Source organism: Cetorhinus maximus, chromosome 19 (genome assembly GCF_964194155.1).
Source record: "Cetorhinus maximus chromosome 19, sCetMax3.hap1.1, whole genome shotgun sequence".
Lineage (NCBI taxonomy): Eukaryota > Metazoa > Chordata > Chondrichthyes > Lamniformes > Cetorhinidae > Cetorhinus > Cetorhinus maximus.
Window position 1 is genome coordinate 96,630,218 of NC_135897.1, and position 18,435 is coordinate 96,648,652.

Sequence of the window (18,435 nt, forward strand, 5' to 3'; positions counted from 1 at the left end):
GTGAAATGAGTCACACCTTCCTTCCCCAACACACACGTACATCCTTAATTTGCACAAACTGCTTCCTGAGGGAATTATCACATCAACAACAAGCTCATAATCACAGCTACTACTCAGAATTAATATTTCCGCCTTGCTTCCTGTGCTTCAGGAGTCATTTCTATAGTGACTTAGTCAAAAATATGACAGACCTCAAAGGTACAGTAACTTTCTGAGACAGTTTTGGGTGGGAAAGGTATTTCCAGTATCGCTGGCGCACAGTTCACGCAATGTCACCATACGGAGATTAACCAAGGGCAAAGGAGATGCAGAGAGAGGGGTAGAGGGGATGGAGGAAGGTGGGGGAGGGAGGAACGGAGGGTGAAGCGGGTCACGGGATGGAAATAGATCTCCCTCACTTCAACTGTGCTTCAAGATAGTGACCTGTCCAACAGATTCAGTAGCTCCAACACAGAAGGTTCTCAATAAGCTGATAAAACCTAAAGACTAGTACCAAAAATGCACTTTCCATTGACAGACCATTCACAGGACTCACAATCCAACTCACTCCATCTCCTGACAAACACTGATTATACATTTCAATTCAGCAAAGCTCTGTGAAATTTCTCTCCTCTCCCATAGTGTCCCTGTAACCAGGCAACACATCAACAACTCAGAAACACAACTCTTGACCAGTGGCATTTCAAAGTAGGCTGATCTCTCATCTCAGAGAAGAGGCATCCGTATAACCTCCTCCAGCCTCTACAACCCTCCCTTAGCCCTGTAACCTCCTCCAGCCCCTACAACCCTCCCTTATCCCTGTAACCTCCTCCAGCCCCTACAACCCTCCCTAACCTTGTAACCTCCTCCAGCCTCTACAACCTTCCCTTATCCCGTTAACCTCCTCCAGCCCCTACAACCCTCCCTATCCCTGTAACCTCCTTGAGCCCTACAACCCTCCCTATCCCTGTAATCTCCTTGACCCCCTATAACCCTCCCTATCCCTGTAACCTCCTTGAGCCCTACAACCCTCCCTCCCTATCCCTGTAACCTCCTTGAGCCCTTACAACCCTCCCTATCCCTATAACCTCCTTGAGCCCTACAACCCTCCCTATCTCCAATTTCTTTCAGCCCTATGACTCACTGAGATTTCTTTGCTGCTCCGATTCTGATGTTTGAGCATCGCTCTACCATTGCTGGTCGTACCTTCCTCTGCTTGGACTCTAAGCTCTGGAATTCCCTTCCTAAACCTCTCGGTCTCGCATTGTCCTCCTTAATACATTCCTTAAATCCTCCTTCAAGTGTTGGTCACCTGTCCTAATATCGCTTTTGATGGCTCAGTGTCAAATTTTGTTTGATAATGCCCCTGTGAAGCACCTTGAGACATTTTACTATGTTAAAGGCACTATATAAATGCAAGGTGTTGCTGTTGTATTTCTTGTGGGGAGCCAAGAGTTGACTCTTAATTTCACCTCGGAACTGCCTGGCTTTAATTTTAAGGTTATGCTGCCTTGTTCTGGACTCCCCTACCAGAGGCAATAGTTTCTCTCCACCTGCCCTTTAAAATCTTTTAATCATCTTAAACATCTTAATTAGATCATCCCTTAATCTTCTTTGCTCTTCTATAGAAGGGAATGTATAATTTAATCCTTTAAACCCTGGTATCATTCTGGTAAATCTATGCTACGCCCCCATGAGCTAACATATCCTTTCTAAGGTGCAGTGTCCAAACTGAACATAGCTACTCCAGATGGGGTGTGACCAAGACTCTGGACATCACTTCTTCATTTCTGTACTCCAAGCCCCTTCAGGTAAAGGTCATCTTTCCTTTCACCTTTCTGATTGCTTTTCTTACCTGTGTACTAATGTGTGTACACAAACACCTAAATGCCTTAGCTCCCCCACAGTTCCTGGTCTCTCATCATTAATTAGGGAAAGAAGCCATTCAAAGGCACAGTCATTGAATACACAAGGAATCCAACACTACATGAGAAGCTCCACAGGCTTGTTAATTATAGTCTCCACACAATAAGGGAGATGGGGGTGTAATGGTAATGTCATTAGACTAGTAATCCAGAGGCCCAGGCTAATGCCGTGGGGATATGGGTTCATGGCAGCCGTGGAATTTAAATTTAATTAATAAAATCTGGAACGTAAAGCTAGTCCCAGTAGTTAACCCATTAACCTACCTGGTTCCAGTAGCTAACCCATTAACCTACCTGGTTCCAGTAGCTAACCCATTAACCTACCTGGTTCACTAATGCCCTTTAGAGAAGGAAACTGCCATCCTTACATGTGACTCCAGATGCACAGCAATGTGGTTGACTCTTAACTGCCCTTCATTTCAAGGGGCAATTAGGGACGTGCAACAAATGCTGGCCTCACAACTGATGCCCGCATCCCATGAAAGAATAAAAAAAGTAGAATTATCTCTCATAATGGCAGAATTCGTACACAGTATTTACAGCACAGAAAAAGTCCATTGGGTTCCTGTCAGTGTTTATGCTGCATATAAGCCTCCTCCCACCCCCTCTTCATCTCCCTCAGTCACCCTATCATTCTTTTGGCGTTTACTGCAAGGGGAATAGAGCATGAAAGTAGAGAAGTTTTACTGCAGTTGTACAGAGACTTGGTAAGACCAGATGTGTTGCTTTGGTCTCCTTATTTGAAGGATATAATTGCATTAGAAGCAGTTCAGAGAAGATTCACTGGACTCATTGCTCGGATGAAAGGCATATCTTGTGAAAAAGGTTGAGCAGGTTGGGCCAATACCCATTGAAGTTTAGAAGAATGAGAGCTGTTCATATTGAAACATATAAGATCCTGAGGGGGCCTGATGGGGCGGATACCCAGAGGATGTTTCCTCTTGTGGGGGGAGACTAGAACCAGCGGACACAGTTTAAGAGTAAGAGGTCTCCCTTTTAAGAAGGAGATGAGGAGATTTTTTTTTCTCTCAGAGCGTCAGTAGTCTGTGGAATTCTCTTCTCCAGAAAGCACACAAACATAAGAAATAGGAGCAGAAATAGGCCATTTGGCCCCTCGAGCCTGCTCCGCCATTCAATAAGACCATGGTTGATCTGTTTGTGTTTCAAGTTCCACATTCCCATCTACCCCTGATAACCTTTGATTCTCTTGCCTAACAAGAATCTCTCTACTTCCGCCTTAAATATATTTAGTGACCCCGCCTCCACCACCTTCTGAGGCAGAGTTCCAAAGTCGCATAACACTCTGAGAGAAAACATTTCTCCTCATCTCTGTCCTAAAAGAGCAAACCCTATTTTTAAAACAGTGCCACCTATTTCTGGACTCACCCACAAGAGGAAACATCCTTCCCACGTCACCTTGTCAAGGCCGTTCAGGATCTTGTAAACTTCAATCAATTCACCCCTTACTCTTCTAAACTCCAGTGGAAACAAGCCCAGTCTGTCCAACCTTTCCTCATAAGAAAACCCATTCATTCCAGGTATCAATCTAGTAAACCTCCTCTGAACCGTCTCCAACACATTTACATCCTTCCTTAAATAAGGAGACCAAAACTGCACACAGTATTTGAGATGTGTTCTCACCAATGTCCTGTGTAACTGAAGCATAACATCCTTAATTTTACATAAAGGCAAAATAATGCAGATGCTGGGAATCTGAAACAAAAACAAAAAATTGCTGGAAAAACTCAGCAGGTCTGACAGCACCTGTGGAGAGAAAGACAGAGTTAATGTTTCGAGTCTGTATGACTCTTCTTCAGATTCTTCTTCACGATGATGTCGGCTCTGAAGAAGTCATACAGACTCCAAACGTTAATTCTGTCTTTCTCTCCACAGATGCTGTCAGATCTGCTGAGATTTTCCATCCTTACTTTTACATTCAATTCCTCTCGTAATAAAGGATAGCATTGCATTAGACTTCTTCATTACAATGTACCTGCAAGCTATCTTTTTGTGATTCATGCACGAGAACACCTAGATCTCTTCTGCACCTCCCAATTCTGCAGTTATTCTCCGTTTAAGTAATACTGTGCTTTTTTATTCTTCCTGCCAAAGTGAACAACTTCTCATTTTCCCACATTATACTCCATCGGCCAGATTTTTGCCCACTCACTCAACTTATCTATATCCGTCTGCCAACTCCTCAGGCAGAATTCTTCCCTTGTTGGGTGGGTGTGATCGGCAGTAAAATAGCGCACGATGATGTCGGGCAAGTGTCCCGACGTCATCGCGCACTCTCGCAATATTTCGCTTGGCGGGCGCACGCGAGAGGTGGGAGCATGTCACCGACTATTAAGAGGCCTATTAAGGCCCTTAATCAATTAATTAAATGGAATTTTTCACTGCCCATCCAACCGTTTAGTTGGTGGGCAGGTGAATAGGTCAAGCGGCCTTTGCATTTTTTTTCGAAACCTCATCCACAGGTGGGGTGAGGTTTCAACCAGTGATTCGAAAAAAAACTATTAAAAATTATTTTTAACAAGTCCCTGCTCATGTCACAGAGTCACATGAGGGAACATGTTTTCCTTATTTTTCAATTCTTCACCTGTAATTTGAAAAATCTCCAGCTCCCTGAGGCAGCTCTGTGCCTTCAGAAAGATTTCACTGAGCACACGCGGCGCTCATGCGCTGACTTCCACGCTCGTCCTCCTTCCTCCCCACCCGGGCAGCGCTGAGCATTTCAGTGTGCGATTCACGCCGGCAAGCCGCTAATTGGCCAGCCAGCATGAAATGGAAGTCGGGGCCCGATCGCGGGTGGTGGACCGTCACACAGTCACTCCCGGGCCCACCCGCTGTGCCCACCCGACCAGGGGAACATCTACTATGCCTTTGCTCCCCTCATCGAAGTCATTGATGTAAATTGTAAAACATTCTGTCCCCAGCACAGGCCCCTGAGGGATTTCACCTGTCACATCCTGCCAGTCAGACAAAGACCCATTTATGGATACTCTCTGTTTCCTGCCAGCTAGCCAATCTTCTATCCTGTTACCCCCTACACCATGCGCTTTCATTTTCCGCAATAACCTTTGATGTGGCACCTTATCAAATGCCTTCTGGAAATCCAAGTACAGCACGTCCACAGGCTCCCCTTTATCCACAGTGCATGTTACTCGTTCAAAAAACTCCAATAAATTGGTTAAACATGATTTCCCTTTCATGAAACCATGCTGACTCTTCCTGATTAACTTGAGCTTTTCTAAGTGCCCAGCTATAACCTTTTTAATGATTGACTCTAACACCTTACCCACAACAGATGTCAAGCTAACTGGCCTATAGTTTCCTGTTTTCTGCCTCCCTCCCTTCTTGAATAGAGGGTTATATTTGCTACTTTCCAGCCCGATGGAACCTTTCCAGAATCTAGGGAATTTTGGAAAATTAACACCAATGCATCTATTACCTCATGAGTCACCACTTTTAACATCCTAGGGTGAACCTGTCAGCTCACAGCTCCATCAGTTTGCTCAGTACCATTTCCCTAGTGATTGTAATTTCACCAAGTTCCCCTCTCCCTTTCACCTCCTGATTTACAGCTATTACTGGAATGTTTTTTGTATCCTCTATAGTGAAGACAGAAGCAAAATATTTATTCCTTTCATCCTTTCATTTCCTTATTATTTACTATTAACTCCCCATTCTCACTCTGTACAGGGCCAACACTCACTTTGCTTATTCCTTTCCTGTTTAAATACCTGTAGATATTCTTGCTATCCGTTTGTACATTTCTAGCTAGCTTCCTCTCATACTCTAATTTCTTTCTCCTGGTTAACCTTTTAATCACTCTCTGCCATTCTTTATATTCTGACCAATCATCTGTCCTGCCACTCATCTTTGGACAGTTATATCCTTTCTCTTTAAGTTTGATGCTTTCCCTAATTTCTTTAGCTAACCTCGGATGGCAGGTCCCCCCTTTAGAATTTTTCTTTATAGTAGAAATATACTTATGTGGAGTGGCCTGAAATATCCCCTTAAATGTCTGCCACCACTTCTCTATTGATCTTTCCCTAGCCTGGTATCCCAGTTCACTTCAGCTTTCATGCCCACATAGTTGCCCTTATTTAATTTTAAAATATAAGTCTTAGACCCACTCTTCTCCCTTTCAAACTGAATGTAAAATTCAATCATATTGTGGTCGATGCTACCTTGGGGGGTGCGGTTTCTCTGAGGTCATTAATTAATCCAGTCAGAGTGAGAGTGACTGCCCTTGACATCAAGGCAGCATTTGACAGAGTGTGGCATCAAGGAGCCCGAGCAAAACTGGAGTCAATGGGAATCAGGGGGAAAACTCTCCACTGGTTGGAGTCATACCTAGCACAAAGGAAGATGGTTGTGGTTGTTGGGGGTCAGTCATCTCAGCTCCAGGACATCACTGCAGGAGTTCCTCAGGGTAGTGTCCTCAGCCCAACCATCTTCAGCTGCTTCATCAATGACCTTCCCTCCATCATAAGATCAGGAGTGGGGATGTTCACTGATGATTGCACAATGTTCAGCACCACGGAGTGCTGTGTTTGGCTGTAGTAGAGAGCTTCAGTTGGAGATTGGTGACTGAGGGAGTTTTACAGTTCAAAACAGTGAGGGGAGAGCCAGGATTTTCACAGTTTAAAACAACGAGAAGAGAGCCGGGGTTTTCACAGTTTAAAACAGTGAGAGGAGAGCTGGGATTTTCACAGTTTAAAACAGTGAGGGGAGAGCCGGGATTTTCACAGTTTAAAACAGTGAGAGTGAGATGGGATTTTCACAGTTTAAAACAGTGAGGGGAGAGCCGGGATTTTCACAGTTTAAAACAGTGAGGGGAGGGCCGGGATTTTCACAGTTTAAATCAGCGAGAGGAGAGCTGAGATTTTCACAGTTTAAAACAGTGAGGGGAGAGCCGGGATTTTCACAGTTTAAAACAGTGAGAGTGAGATAGGATTTTCACAGTTTAAAACAGTGAGGGGAGAGCCGGGATTTTCACAGTTTAAAACAGTGAGGGGAGGGCCGGGATTTTCACAGTTTAAAACAGCAAGAGGAGAGCCGGGAGCATACGGAGAGCAGATCTGTGTGAGAAGGGCAGCGGTGGTATAGAGCCCCTTTAACGTGTTTCTACCTGTCAGAGCCAGTGCGCGATGTCACAGGAAAACAGGTAGATGATTAGTGGCTATCTCTTCCATGTCTCCTTTGATTGGCCAAGTGGTTTAAATCAGGAGACGTTATTACAGCTGAAGAGTACAGCTAAGAAATTCACTTTTTAAAATATTTAACATCCAAATTAATTAATTAAATAGAATAGAGTTGGCTGGGCAGGTGATGTGTTGCAGCTGTAGTATGTGGGTGCTGGTGAACGCCGGTGTGATCCACAGTGACCACATCTGCAGCAAGTGTTGGCTGCTCGAGGAACTTTGGCTCAGAGTCGATGAGCGGGGGTCCGAGTTACGGATGTTGCAATACATTAGGGAGGGGGAGAGTTACCTGGACACTGTGTTTCAGGAGGCAGTCACACCCCTTCGATTAATTGCGTCAAATTTTGTCCGTGGTCAGTGACAGGAGGGTGTGGCTGCGAGTGAGGCAGGTATGGGGATCCAGAATTTAGCTTTGGAGGAGCTTCAGCCAGTGCCCTTGTCCAATAGGTATGCGGTTCTTTCCTCCGGTGTGGACAAGAGCACAGACTGCAGGGAGGATGAGCAAACTGACCACAGCAACATGGTACAGAGCGCCATTCAAGTAGGAGGAGAAAAGAGAAATGTAGTAATAATAGGGGACAGCATAGTCAGGGGAATAGGTGCTGTTCTGTGCAGCAAAGACAAAGAGTCCCGAAAACTGTGCAGCCTACCTGGTGCCAAGGTAAAGGACATCTCTTCTGGGCTGGAGAGGAACTTGGAGCGGGAGGGGGAGGATCCAGTTGTCGTGGTCCACGTAGGTACCAATGACATAGGTAGGACTAGGAAAGAGGTTCTGCTGAAGGACTACGAGCAGCTCGGGGCTAAATTAAAAAGCAGAACCACAAAGGTAATAATCGCCGGATTACTACCTGAGCCATGTGCAAATGGCGTAGGGTAAATAAAATTAGAGAGGTAAATGTGTGGCTCATAGATTGATGTGGGTGAAATGGATTCCGATTCATGGGGCACTGGCACCAGTACTGGGGAAGGAGAGAGCTATCCTGTTGGGACGGGCTACATCTGAACCATACTGGGACCAGTGTCCTGGCAAATCTTATAACTAGGGTTGTAGATATGGCTTTAAATTAATTAGCAGGGGGGGAGGGTTCAATTGAAGGGAAGTTTAAAAAATCAAAAAGAAACAAGAGAGCAGAGGTACAAGGCAGTGAAGAGGCAAATAATAATCAAAGTGTGACAGGAGGGGCAGAAAATATAAGCAGAAGGGTGCAGCAGAAATTAGAAACAGAATGAGTAATAATGGTAAAAAGTCAAGGCTTAAGGCTCTATATCTGAATGCACGCAGCATTTATAACAAGATAGATGAGTTGACGGCACAAATAGAAATAAATGAATATGACTTGATAGTTATTACAGAGACACAGTTGCAGGGTGACCAAGGCTGGAAACTCAATATTCAAGGGTATTCGACATTCCTGAAAAATAGGCAAAAAGGAAAAGGAGGTGGGGTAGCTTTGTTAATAAAGGAAGGTATCAGTGCGGTGGTGAGTAGTGATATAGGTGCAATAGATCGTGATATGGAATCAGTTTGGGTGGAAATAAGGAATAGCAAGGGGAAGAAGTCATGGATGGGAGTTGTCTATCAGCCCCCGAAGAGTTGCCTCACTGTAGAACAAAGTATAATTCGGGAAATAATGGAGATGTGTAAGAAAGGCGCTACAATTGTCATGGGTGATTTTAATCTGCATATTGACTGGACAAATCAGGTTGGCAGGGGTAACATGGAAAACGAATCTGTAAAGTGCATCAGGGATTGTTTCTTAGAGAAATACGTTGTAGAACTTACCCGGGAACAGGGTATTTTAGATCTAGTAATGTGTAATGAGGTGGGATTAATAAGAGATCTCGTAGTTAAGGATCCTCGAGGGGGTTGTGATCACAACATGGTAGAATTTCAAATTCAGTTTGAGGGCGAGCAACTCAGGTCTCAAACCAGTGTCCTCAACTTAAATAAGGGCAATTACAGAGGTATGAAGAAAGAGTTGTCTAAAGTGGGCTGGGAAAATAGACTAAGGGGAAGGTCAGTATATGAGCAGTGGCAGACATTTAAGCAGATATTTCATAACGCTCAGCAAAAATTTATCCCAGTCAAAAAGAAGGACTCGATGAGAAGGATGAACTACCCGTGGTTAAAAAAGGTGGTGAAGGAGAGTATCCAATCAAAAACTGAGGCATACAAAGCGGCAAAAACTAGTGGTAGGCCAGAGGATTGGAAATTTTTTAGGAACCAGCAGGGGATGACTAAAAAGCTAATAAAGAGGGAGAAAATTGATTATGAGAGTAAATTGGCAAGAAATATAAAACAAACAGCAAGAGCTTCTACAGGTATATAAGAAAGAGAGTAGCTAAAGTCAGCGTGGGACCCTTGGAGGATGTGTGGAATAGAGAAATGGCAGATACTTTAAACCAATATTTTGCATCAGTTTTCATGGAGTTGGAGACTATAAATATTCCAAAGGTATCAGATAAGCAAGGAGCTAATGGGAGGAAAGATCTTGTGACAGTCTCCAACATGAGGGACAAAGTATTTGACAAACTAGTGGGACCAAAGACAGACAAGTCTCCAGGACCTGATGACTTGCATCCAAGGGTTTTAAAGGAAGTGGCTGTAGAGATAATGGAGGCATTGGTCAAAATATTCCAGAATTCATTGGATTCCAGGAGGGTCCCAGAGGATTGGAAAACTGCTAATGTGATGCCCCTGTTCAAGGAGGGAGGGAGACAAAAAGCAGGAAACTATAGGCCAGTCAGTCCAACATCTGTCGTTGGGAAAATGCTAGAGTCCATTATGAAGGAAGAAATAGCAGGACATTTAGAGAAGCTTAACGCAATCAAACAGAGTCAACATGGTTTTGTGAAAGGGAAATCATATTTGACAAATTTGCGAGAGTTGTTTGAGGATATAACAAGCAGAGATGATAAAAGGAAACCGGTAGATGCACTTTTTTGGATTTCCAGAAGGCATTCGATAAAGTGCCACATAAAAGGTTATTGCACAAGATAAGAGCTCATGGTATCCAGGGTAATGTATTAGCATGGATTGAGGATTGGTTAACACACAGAAGACGGAGAGTCAGGGTTAATGGGTTTTTTTCAGGTTGGAAAGACGTAACTAGTGGAGTGCCTCAAGGATCAGTCATAGGGCCTCAATTATTTACTACCTAACTTAATGACTTGGAGGAGGGGGCAGAGTGTAATGTATCCAAATTTGCTGACGATACAAAAATAGGTGGGAGGGCATGGTGTGATGTGGACATAAGGAATCTGCAAGGGGATATAGATAGGATGAGTAAGTGGGCAAAAACTTGGCAGATGGAGTTTAATGTAGGAAAGTGTGAGGTCATGCACTTTGGTGGGAAGAATTAAAAGGCAGACTATTATTTAAATGGAGAGAGGCTTCAAAAAAGTGCAGCACAGAGGGATCTGGGTGTTCTTGTGCATGTACCACAAAAGGCTATCATGCAGGTACAGCAAGTAATTAAGAAGGCAAATGGAATTTTGGCCTGTAATGCTAGGGGGTTGGAGTTTAAAAATACGGAAGTCTTGTTACAACTGTACAGGGTGTTGGTGAGGCTGCAACTGGAGTCCTGTGTACAGTTTTGGTCCCCGTATTTAAGAAAGGATATACTGGCATTGGAGGCAGTTCAGAAGAGATTCACTAGGCTGATTCCTGGGATGAAGGAGTTGACTTATCAAGGACAGCTAAACAGGTTAGGCCTTTATTCATTAGAGTTTAGAAGAATGAGGGGTGATCGTATTGAAACAGACAAGATTTTGAGGGGGCTTGACAGGTTAGATGTTGAGAAGATGTTTCCACTAGTGGGGTAATCTCGAACTAAGGGACATATTTACAGAATAAGGGGACACTCATTTAAAACTGAGATGCAAAAGAATTTCTTCTCTCAGAGGGTAGTGAATGTCTGGAACTCTCTACCCCAGAGAGTTGTGAACGCTAGATCACTGAAAGTATTTAAAGAGGAGGTAGGTAGATTTTTGAAATATCGGGGAGTTGAGGGCTATGAGGAGCTGGCACAAAAGAGGAGTTGAGGCCTGGGGCAGATCAGCCATGATCTTATTGAATGGCAGGGCAGGCTTGAAGGTCGAATGGCCTACTCCTACTCCTATTTCTTATGTTCTTATTTGCAACTCCTCAGATACTGCAGCAGTCCATGTCCAAATGCAGCAAGACCTGGACAATATCCAGGCTTGGGCTGACAAGTAGCGAGTAACATTCACTCCACACAAGTGTCAGGCAATGACCATCTCTAACAAGAGAGAATCCAACCATCACCCCCTGATGTTCAATGGCATTACCATCACTGATTCCCCAACAACATCCTGGGGGTTACCATTGGCCATAAATTGAACTGGACTAGCCATATAAATACTGTAGCTTCAAGAGCAGGTCAGAGGCTAGGAATCCTGTGACGGGTAACTCACTTCCTGACTCCCCAAAGCCTGTCCACCATCTACAAGGCACATGTCAGGAGTGGGATGGAATACTCCCCACTTTCCTGGGTGAGTGCAGCTCCCACGACACTCAAGAAGCTTGTCACAGTCCAGGACAGAGCAGCCCGCTTGATTGGAACCACATCCACAAACATTCATTCCCTCCACCACCAACGCACAGTAGCAGCAGTGTGTACCATCTACAAGATGCACTGCAGGAATTCACCAAGGCTCCTTGGACAGCACCTTCCAAACCCATGACCACTACCATCTAGAAGGACGAGGGCAGCAGATAGATGGGAACACCACCACCTGGAAGTTCCCCACCAAGTCACTCATCATCCTGGCTTGGAAATATATCGCCGTTCCTTCGCTGTCGCTGGGTCAAAATCCTGGAACTCCCTCCCTAACAGCACTGTGGATGTACCTACACCACATGGACTGCAGCAGTTCAAGAAGGCAACTCACCACCACCTTCTCAAGGGCAACTAGGGATGGACAATAAATGCCGATCCAGCCAGTGAAGCCCACATCCCATGCATGAATAGAAAAAAAAAATGATACAATATCAAATCTAATATAAACTGCTCTCTGGTTGTTTCCAGAATGTGCTGCTCTAAGAAACTACCTCAAAAGCATTCTATGAACTCCTCATCCAGGCTACCACTGCCAATCTGATTTATCCAGTTTATATGTAGATTAAAGTCACTCATGATTATTGCCATCCCTTTATCACTGGCATTCAATATTTCTTCTTACATACTTTGTCCAACATTGCGGTTACTGTTTGGTGGCCTGTAGACCACTCCCACTAGTGACTTCTTTCCCCTACTATTCCTCATCTCCACCCAAACCAATTCTACATACTGAACCAAGGTCATCTCTAACTATTGCACGAATGCCATCCTTGATCAACAGTGCTACCCCTCCACCTTTACCTAGCTTCCTATTCTTCTTGAAGGCCATATGTCAGGACCCAATCCTTGTCATCTTGCAGCCAGATCTCCATAATGGATATCAGATCATATTTATTTCCTTCAATGTGTGCTATCAATTTGTTTACTTTGTTATGAAGGGTGGATGGATTTTTGATAGACAAGGGAGACAAGCGGGCAGCCAGGAGAGTGGCGCTGGGACCACAACCAGATCAGCCATGATCTTATTGAATGGCAGGTCAGGCTCGAAGGGACAAATGGCCTACTCCTGCTCCTAAGGCCTATGTTCCTATTCCTTTCTCCCTCATGTAATTGTCTATCTTCCTCTTAAATTGAAAGTTAGGGCCTTCTGTTTGTGGCAAGGAGAATTTGTAATGGATTCTTCTCAATCTCTTGAAACCTAGGAGAACCAGGATAAAGAACTACTTTTAGCCATTTACACCATTTCTTGAGCCTATTGCCGAAGTTACAAGGGGAATTTTGGAGTAACAATCCAGAAATTCCTGCCATCTATTTTTTTAGCATTTCTTTAGCACCCTATCACATCCTCAGGAAGTTCCAGAGCACTTTACAATCAATGGACTATTCTGAAAGCACAGTTGCTATTTTCTGTAGGGCAGGGAGTGGGGAGTACATGACACCAAACTTGAGTTTGCAAGGTCTGTAGCCTGTGAGAGTGAATGGAATAGTGAGGGAGGTGAGGATTGGGACTGCCACAAACAAAGGACATAAAATGACCCTTAGGCAAATGTACAACATTCTTAACATGAGATGAATTTGTACCTTGGGTTGCTGCAGAGGTGCAGCTGGTCCCGGTGCTTGGTCAGTGATGTAGGTTTTCTTGGTGGGAGCTGGCTGATGATAGGCACTAGCGTTAGATCCAGGTGTGACTTGAGTATAAGCTGCTTCTGGTCTCCAGGTATTCTGAGCTCCATATGTCGGGTCACCTGCATATCCCACTCCATATGCTGGTGCTGGAGCCATAGGTCGATGATCTAGGTAACGGCTTGGTGAAGGCGTGTAAGTATAACCTGGGTCAGGGTATCGTGTGGGCATCGCTCCATACCCATGGTCAATGGAGCGGGGCTGTTGAGTGTAATGCTGAATCGGCGGAGCTGGTTCAGGGAACCTGGATGGCTGCAAGTTATACTGCTGGTACTGAGAAGGGGCAGGGTCTGGACCTGTTTGCTGAAGCCCCTGTGGCATGAAATTTGGATTGGGTTGTGCTGTTTTAACTTGCACGTTGAAGGCAGGTCGGGCAGGCGTGGAGGCCGTGGTATAGGAGGCTGGAACTGGCTGTGGTTGGCTCTTTGGAGCCACAGCTACGCCCTGTGCCGCATGGGGCTTTGCAGCTGCTTTCTTGGTGGCTGTTAGAAGTGGCTGAGAGGGGATAACCATCCTCTGATGTCCGATCACTGGACTGTGAGAGCTTGTCATTGGAGTTTGTGGAGTAGAAGAGCTGATGTTCAAGGGAACTCCATGACTCTGAAAAAGAAAAAGATTCATGAGGACAACAGCAGAACTGAGAGGTAACACCAATCAGGAAGGACTGAACAGGCTCTTCTCCCTAGAAAAAACAGAAGATTGTGTGAGGTGATCTGTTAAATATCTTTAAGACTATGAAAGGGTTTGGTGGTGTAGACATAGAGAAGATGGTTCCACTTGTGGAGAAGACCAGAACTGGGATCCATCAACATAAAGACAGTCACTAATAAATCCAATCTGGAATTCATGAGAAACTTCTTTACCCAGAGAGTGGTGAGAATGTGAAACTCACGACCACAGAGTGGTTGAAGTGATTAGTATAGATACATTTGAGGGGAAGCTGAATAAACACATGAGGGAAAAGGAATAGAAGGGTATGTTGATAGCGTGAGATAAGAAGGGGGTGTGAGGAGGCTGGTTTGGAACAGAAACACTGAGAAAGGTTATTTGAATCAAGTGGCCTGTTTCAATGGTGTAAATTTGCTGCAATTTTATGCAACGAGGCTAAAATAGAAAGTACTGATCAGCTTCACCCCTGGTGAACACTGTGTGAGCACATGTCAAATACACAGGACATTTCATAGGCTATTCAGCATCTGCAGGAAAGCAACAGAGACTCTAAAGTCCCATTTCATTAAAGAACAATCAATGCTGTTAGAAAAATATTGGCACAGCCCAAGGTGATACGGGGGGTCAGAGGAAATCAGTGGGAATGAAAATTCACAGCAGATATCAGTAAAATCATCTGCACTGGTCCCCCATCTCTCACTTCCGAAATAGATCACTGTCTTTTCCCCCCATCTCTCACTCATGGAATAGATCACTGCCTGCCCCACCCCCTCACTCCTGGACTGGATAACTGCCTGTTCCTTCCTCTCCTATTACCACCTTAGAACCCAGAACTGAAACACAAGTCAATGTTTCCAGGAGAGGAGAGGCAGAGACAGGAAGTATTATTTCAATAAGATAAAAGCAAAAATATTGCGGATGCTGGAAATCTGAAACAAAATCAAAAATTGCTGGAAAAACTCAGCAGGTCTGACAGCATCTGTGGAGAGAGAAACAGAGTTAACGTTTTGAGTCCGTATGACTCTTCTTCAGAAAAATTATTTCAACCCTCTTGTGATCCCAGACTGAGCTCAGTCTCAGATGGCCTTGCTTTGAGCTCCAACACTTGTTCCATGGGATTGCGAGGGAACCACAAGTTCCCAAGCCTGCACATTCTGAGGACACATTCCGAGCTTAATTAACATCTTGGGATGGAGGTGTTGACTGACATAGATTCAAGAATGGATGGAAGGGGCTTGGTAGGCAGAACGAGGAATAGTTGACAGTATACAGTGACATTTGGTAACAAGGTCAAGTTCCAATCCTAGTTCACAACTAGGTGCTGAATAAGGGAAAGCCATCTCTATCTCTATACACCCAAGTTCTGATCGACTGGGCTCAGTTTAGACTCAGAAAGGACAGCAAAAAGACACAGGAAAACTATGACTATTAGAAGTTTAACAAAATGCAGTAAGTGCACAACAGCTGCTGTACATCACAGAGAAAAATGTGTCTCGGTCAATCACTTCAGAGATCTGGTCAAAGCCAGCAATATTGCTGTGGAACCGGAACAGTCACATTCGGCTGCAGACTGTGTGACAACAACAGGCAGAATGGCCTGTCCCTAACCCCCCAGAATCAAAGTAGCTCCACGCCAGCCTGTGTCGTGCATGGGCTGAACGAGGGCCAGCATGGGACTTCCAACCCTGGCTGGGGAAGCAGTCCTGACCTCGGGAGCTGCTGGCTAATCCGATTGGAATCCGAGGAAGTCAATAACGGCCCTGTGACTCCCAGAACCAGGTCAGTCCGGACTCTTGGCAGGGGGTTATTGGGCAGGTTATGGCATGAGTGGGCGATGGTGAATTTAAGGCAGCGGGTCGGTAGGACGAAAGCCGGGGGGGGTTCACTTTTAATGGGGGGTCTGCCCCGCCCGATACACAAAGGGCAGCCCTCAAAGACAGATTCCCCCCTTCCTTCCCACCCTTTGAAGAATTAGAAAAGGGTTGGGCTGCCCATTCCTGATAGACTCCTCACGTTAACCATTGTATGATTTGGGCAGTGTAATATGGGGTCAATTGGCTTGTTTCAAGCCTAACCACCTCACCAACACCCCCCACTCCTCCCTCCACCCCCAGCCCCCCGGTAAAATGGGGGTGAGCTCAGGGCTGGGTGAAAAGATGGTGGGGTGGACATCTGCCCTCTTTCACATGCCTTCCTGTCGGAAACACACCTGGCAGGGGCATGTAAAATGCAGCCCAATAAGTTCCTTCACCAAAGGGACAAGCCAAACAAACAAAACCAAAAACTATCAATCACGAAAGCTCTCGCTGATCCCTGACATCCACAGCCCAATTTTAAAATTGTGTCCCCTTGTTCCCGACTCTCCCCAATCAGAGGAAATATTTTCTCTGTATATACCCGATTGAATTCTTTTATCATTTTAAACAGCTCGATTAGATCACACCTCAATCATCTAAACGCAAGGGAATACAAACTACATTTTGAAACCTAACCTCACAATTTTACACTTTAAAAGTTCCACTATCATTTTGGCTAATCTGTGCTGGACCCGATCAAAAGTCAAATTATCTCAACAGATTTGCAATGCCCAGCATTGAACACAGTTACTCCCGATGAGGTTTGACCAAGTTGAAGCATCACTTTCTGTCCTTTGCATTTCAGATTTCAACCCTTTGCAGTCGTTTCCAGTACTGTTTGTACCTGGGAACCAGCTTTTAGTGATATGTTGTTATTAATGATATGACAGTGTTTCTACTGTCCTAGTCCCAACCATCCTCACCTGCTTCATCAATGACCTTCCTTCCATCGTAAGGTCAGAAGTGGGGATGTTCGCTGATGATTGCACAATGTACAGCACCATTCGCGACTCCTCAGATACTGAAGCAGTCCATGCCCAAATACAGCAAGACCTGGACAATATCCAGGCTTGGGCTGACAAATGGCAAGCAACATTCGCGCCACACAAGTTCCAGGCAATGACCATCTCAACAAAAGAGAATCTAATCAACTCCCCTTGACATTCAATGGCATTACCATCACTGAATCCCCCACTAACAACATCCTGGGGGTTACCACTGACCAGAAACTGGACTGGTTTAGCCACATAAACAGTGTGGGTGCAAGAGCAGATCAGGAGTTGGGAATCCTGTGGAGAGTAACTCATCTCCTGATTCCCCAAAGCCTGTCCACCATCTACAAGGCACAAGTCAGGAATGTGATGGAATACTCTCCACTTGCCTGGATGAGTGCAGCTCCCACAACACTCAAGAAGCTTGATACTATCCAGGATGAAGCAGCCCACTACATCCATCATCTTCAACATTCATTCCCACCACCACTGATGCACAGTAGCAGCAGTGTGTACCATCTACAAGATGCACTGCAGGAACTCACCAAGGCTCCTTCGACAGCACCTTCCAAACTCGTAGCCTCTACCATCTAGAAGGACAAGGGGAGCAGATAGATGGGAACACCACCACCTGGAAGCCCCCCTCCAAGTCACTCACCATCCTGACTTGGAAATATATCGCCGTTCCTTCACTGTCACTGGGTCAAATTCTGGAACCCCCTCCCTAACAGCACTGTGGGTGTACCTACACCACATGGACTGCAGCAGTTCAAGGTGGTGACTCAGGTAGTGAGCAAGAAACGCTGGCCTTGCCAGAGATGCCCACGACCAAGAACAAATAAAACCATTGCGACATTTTGGAGATGCGATTAGCATTTATATAAACAGAAATTTTATAATAAAGGGTTAATTCTGATGAGCTCCACCACTTACGGCCAGAAGGTTTTAAATATATTTTCTGTGTTTTCAATTTATAAATATTAAGAAGTACTTTTTTGACTATTTTCAGATTGCTATTCTAATTTAATTTATTGCATCAACTATGGGTCCCCACCCTCACTATAATCAATGATAGTCAGCAGAAAACTCCTCCCAAAGCACAGACACAACTAGTACTGAGAAGGATCATCCTACACTCTGTCTAGCTCAACCTAACGTAAATGGACAGTCACAATTTAAAGGGTTAGTCAATCATTTATTCAAAACACTTTGGCATAAAGTACAAGCTTGTTGAAAGACACCAAGGTCCATCCCCTTCACTCTCTACCATCCTGGGAGTCACATGACCCAACGATAATGGCGTTATTGACTAATCACAGTGATCAATCTCTATCAATGAGTCTACAACAGAGACAGACATGAGCTGAGGAAAACCCTCAATAATGTCAAGCTTTAGGAATGAGAAGTGGGAAGTGTTCCTCCCAAGCTTGCTACACTCAGTACATAAAATATTCCAAATTACTCAGATACTGGATCCCAAAATTGAAAGACAGGTCTCAAATTTCCACCATAATCCTTGAGGAAAACCAGGAATT

At 44.8% G+C, this 18,435-nt stretch overlaps 1 protein-coding gene across 6 annotated transcripts in view; it reads right to left on the reverse strand.

Annotated features, from left to right (window-relative positions):
• lpp (LIM domain containing preferred translocation partner in lipoma) overlaps positions 1-18,435 on the reverse strand; it is a 467,959-nt gene that overhangs the window by 110,640 nt on the left and 338,884 nt on the right. For all 6 annotated transcript variants that reach the window (XR_013579645.1, XR_013579643.1, XR_013579644.1 and 3 more), the window contains exon 6: positions 13,282-13,983. Coding sequence is in view for 1 of the 6 variants with exons in the window: in XM_078564419.1 (XP_078420545.1) it covers positions 13,282-13,983 (702 nt within the window). In the remaining 5 variants the exon portion in view is untranslated. The remainder of the gene's footprint in view (positions 1-13,281; positions 13,984-18,435) is intronic.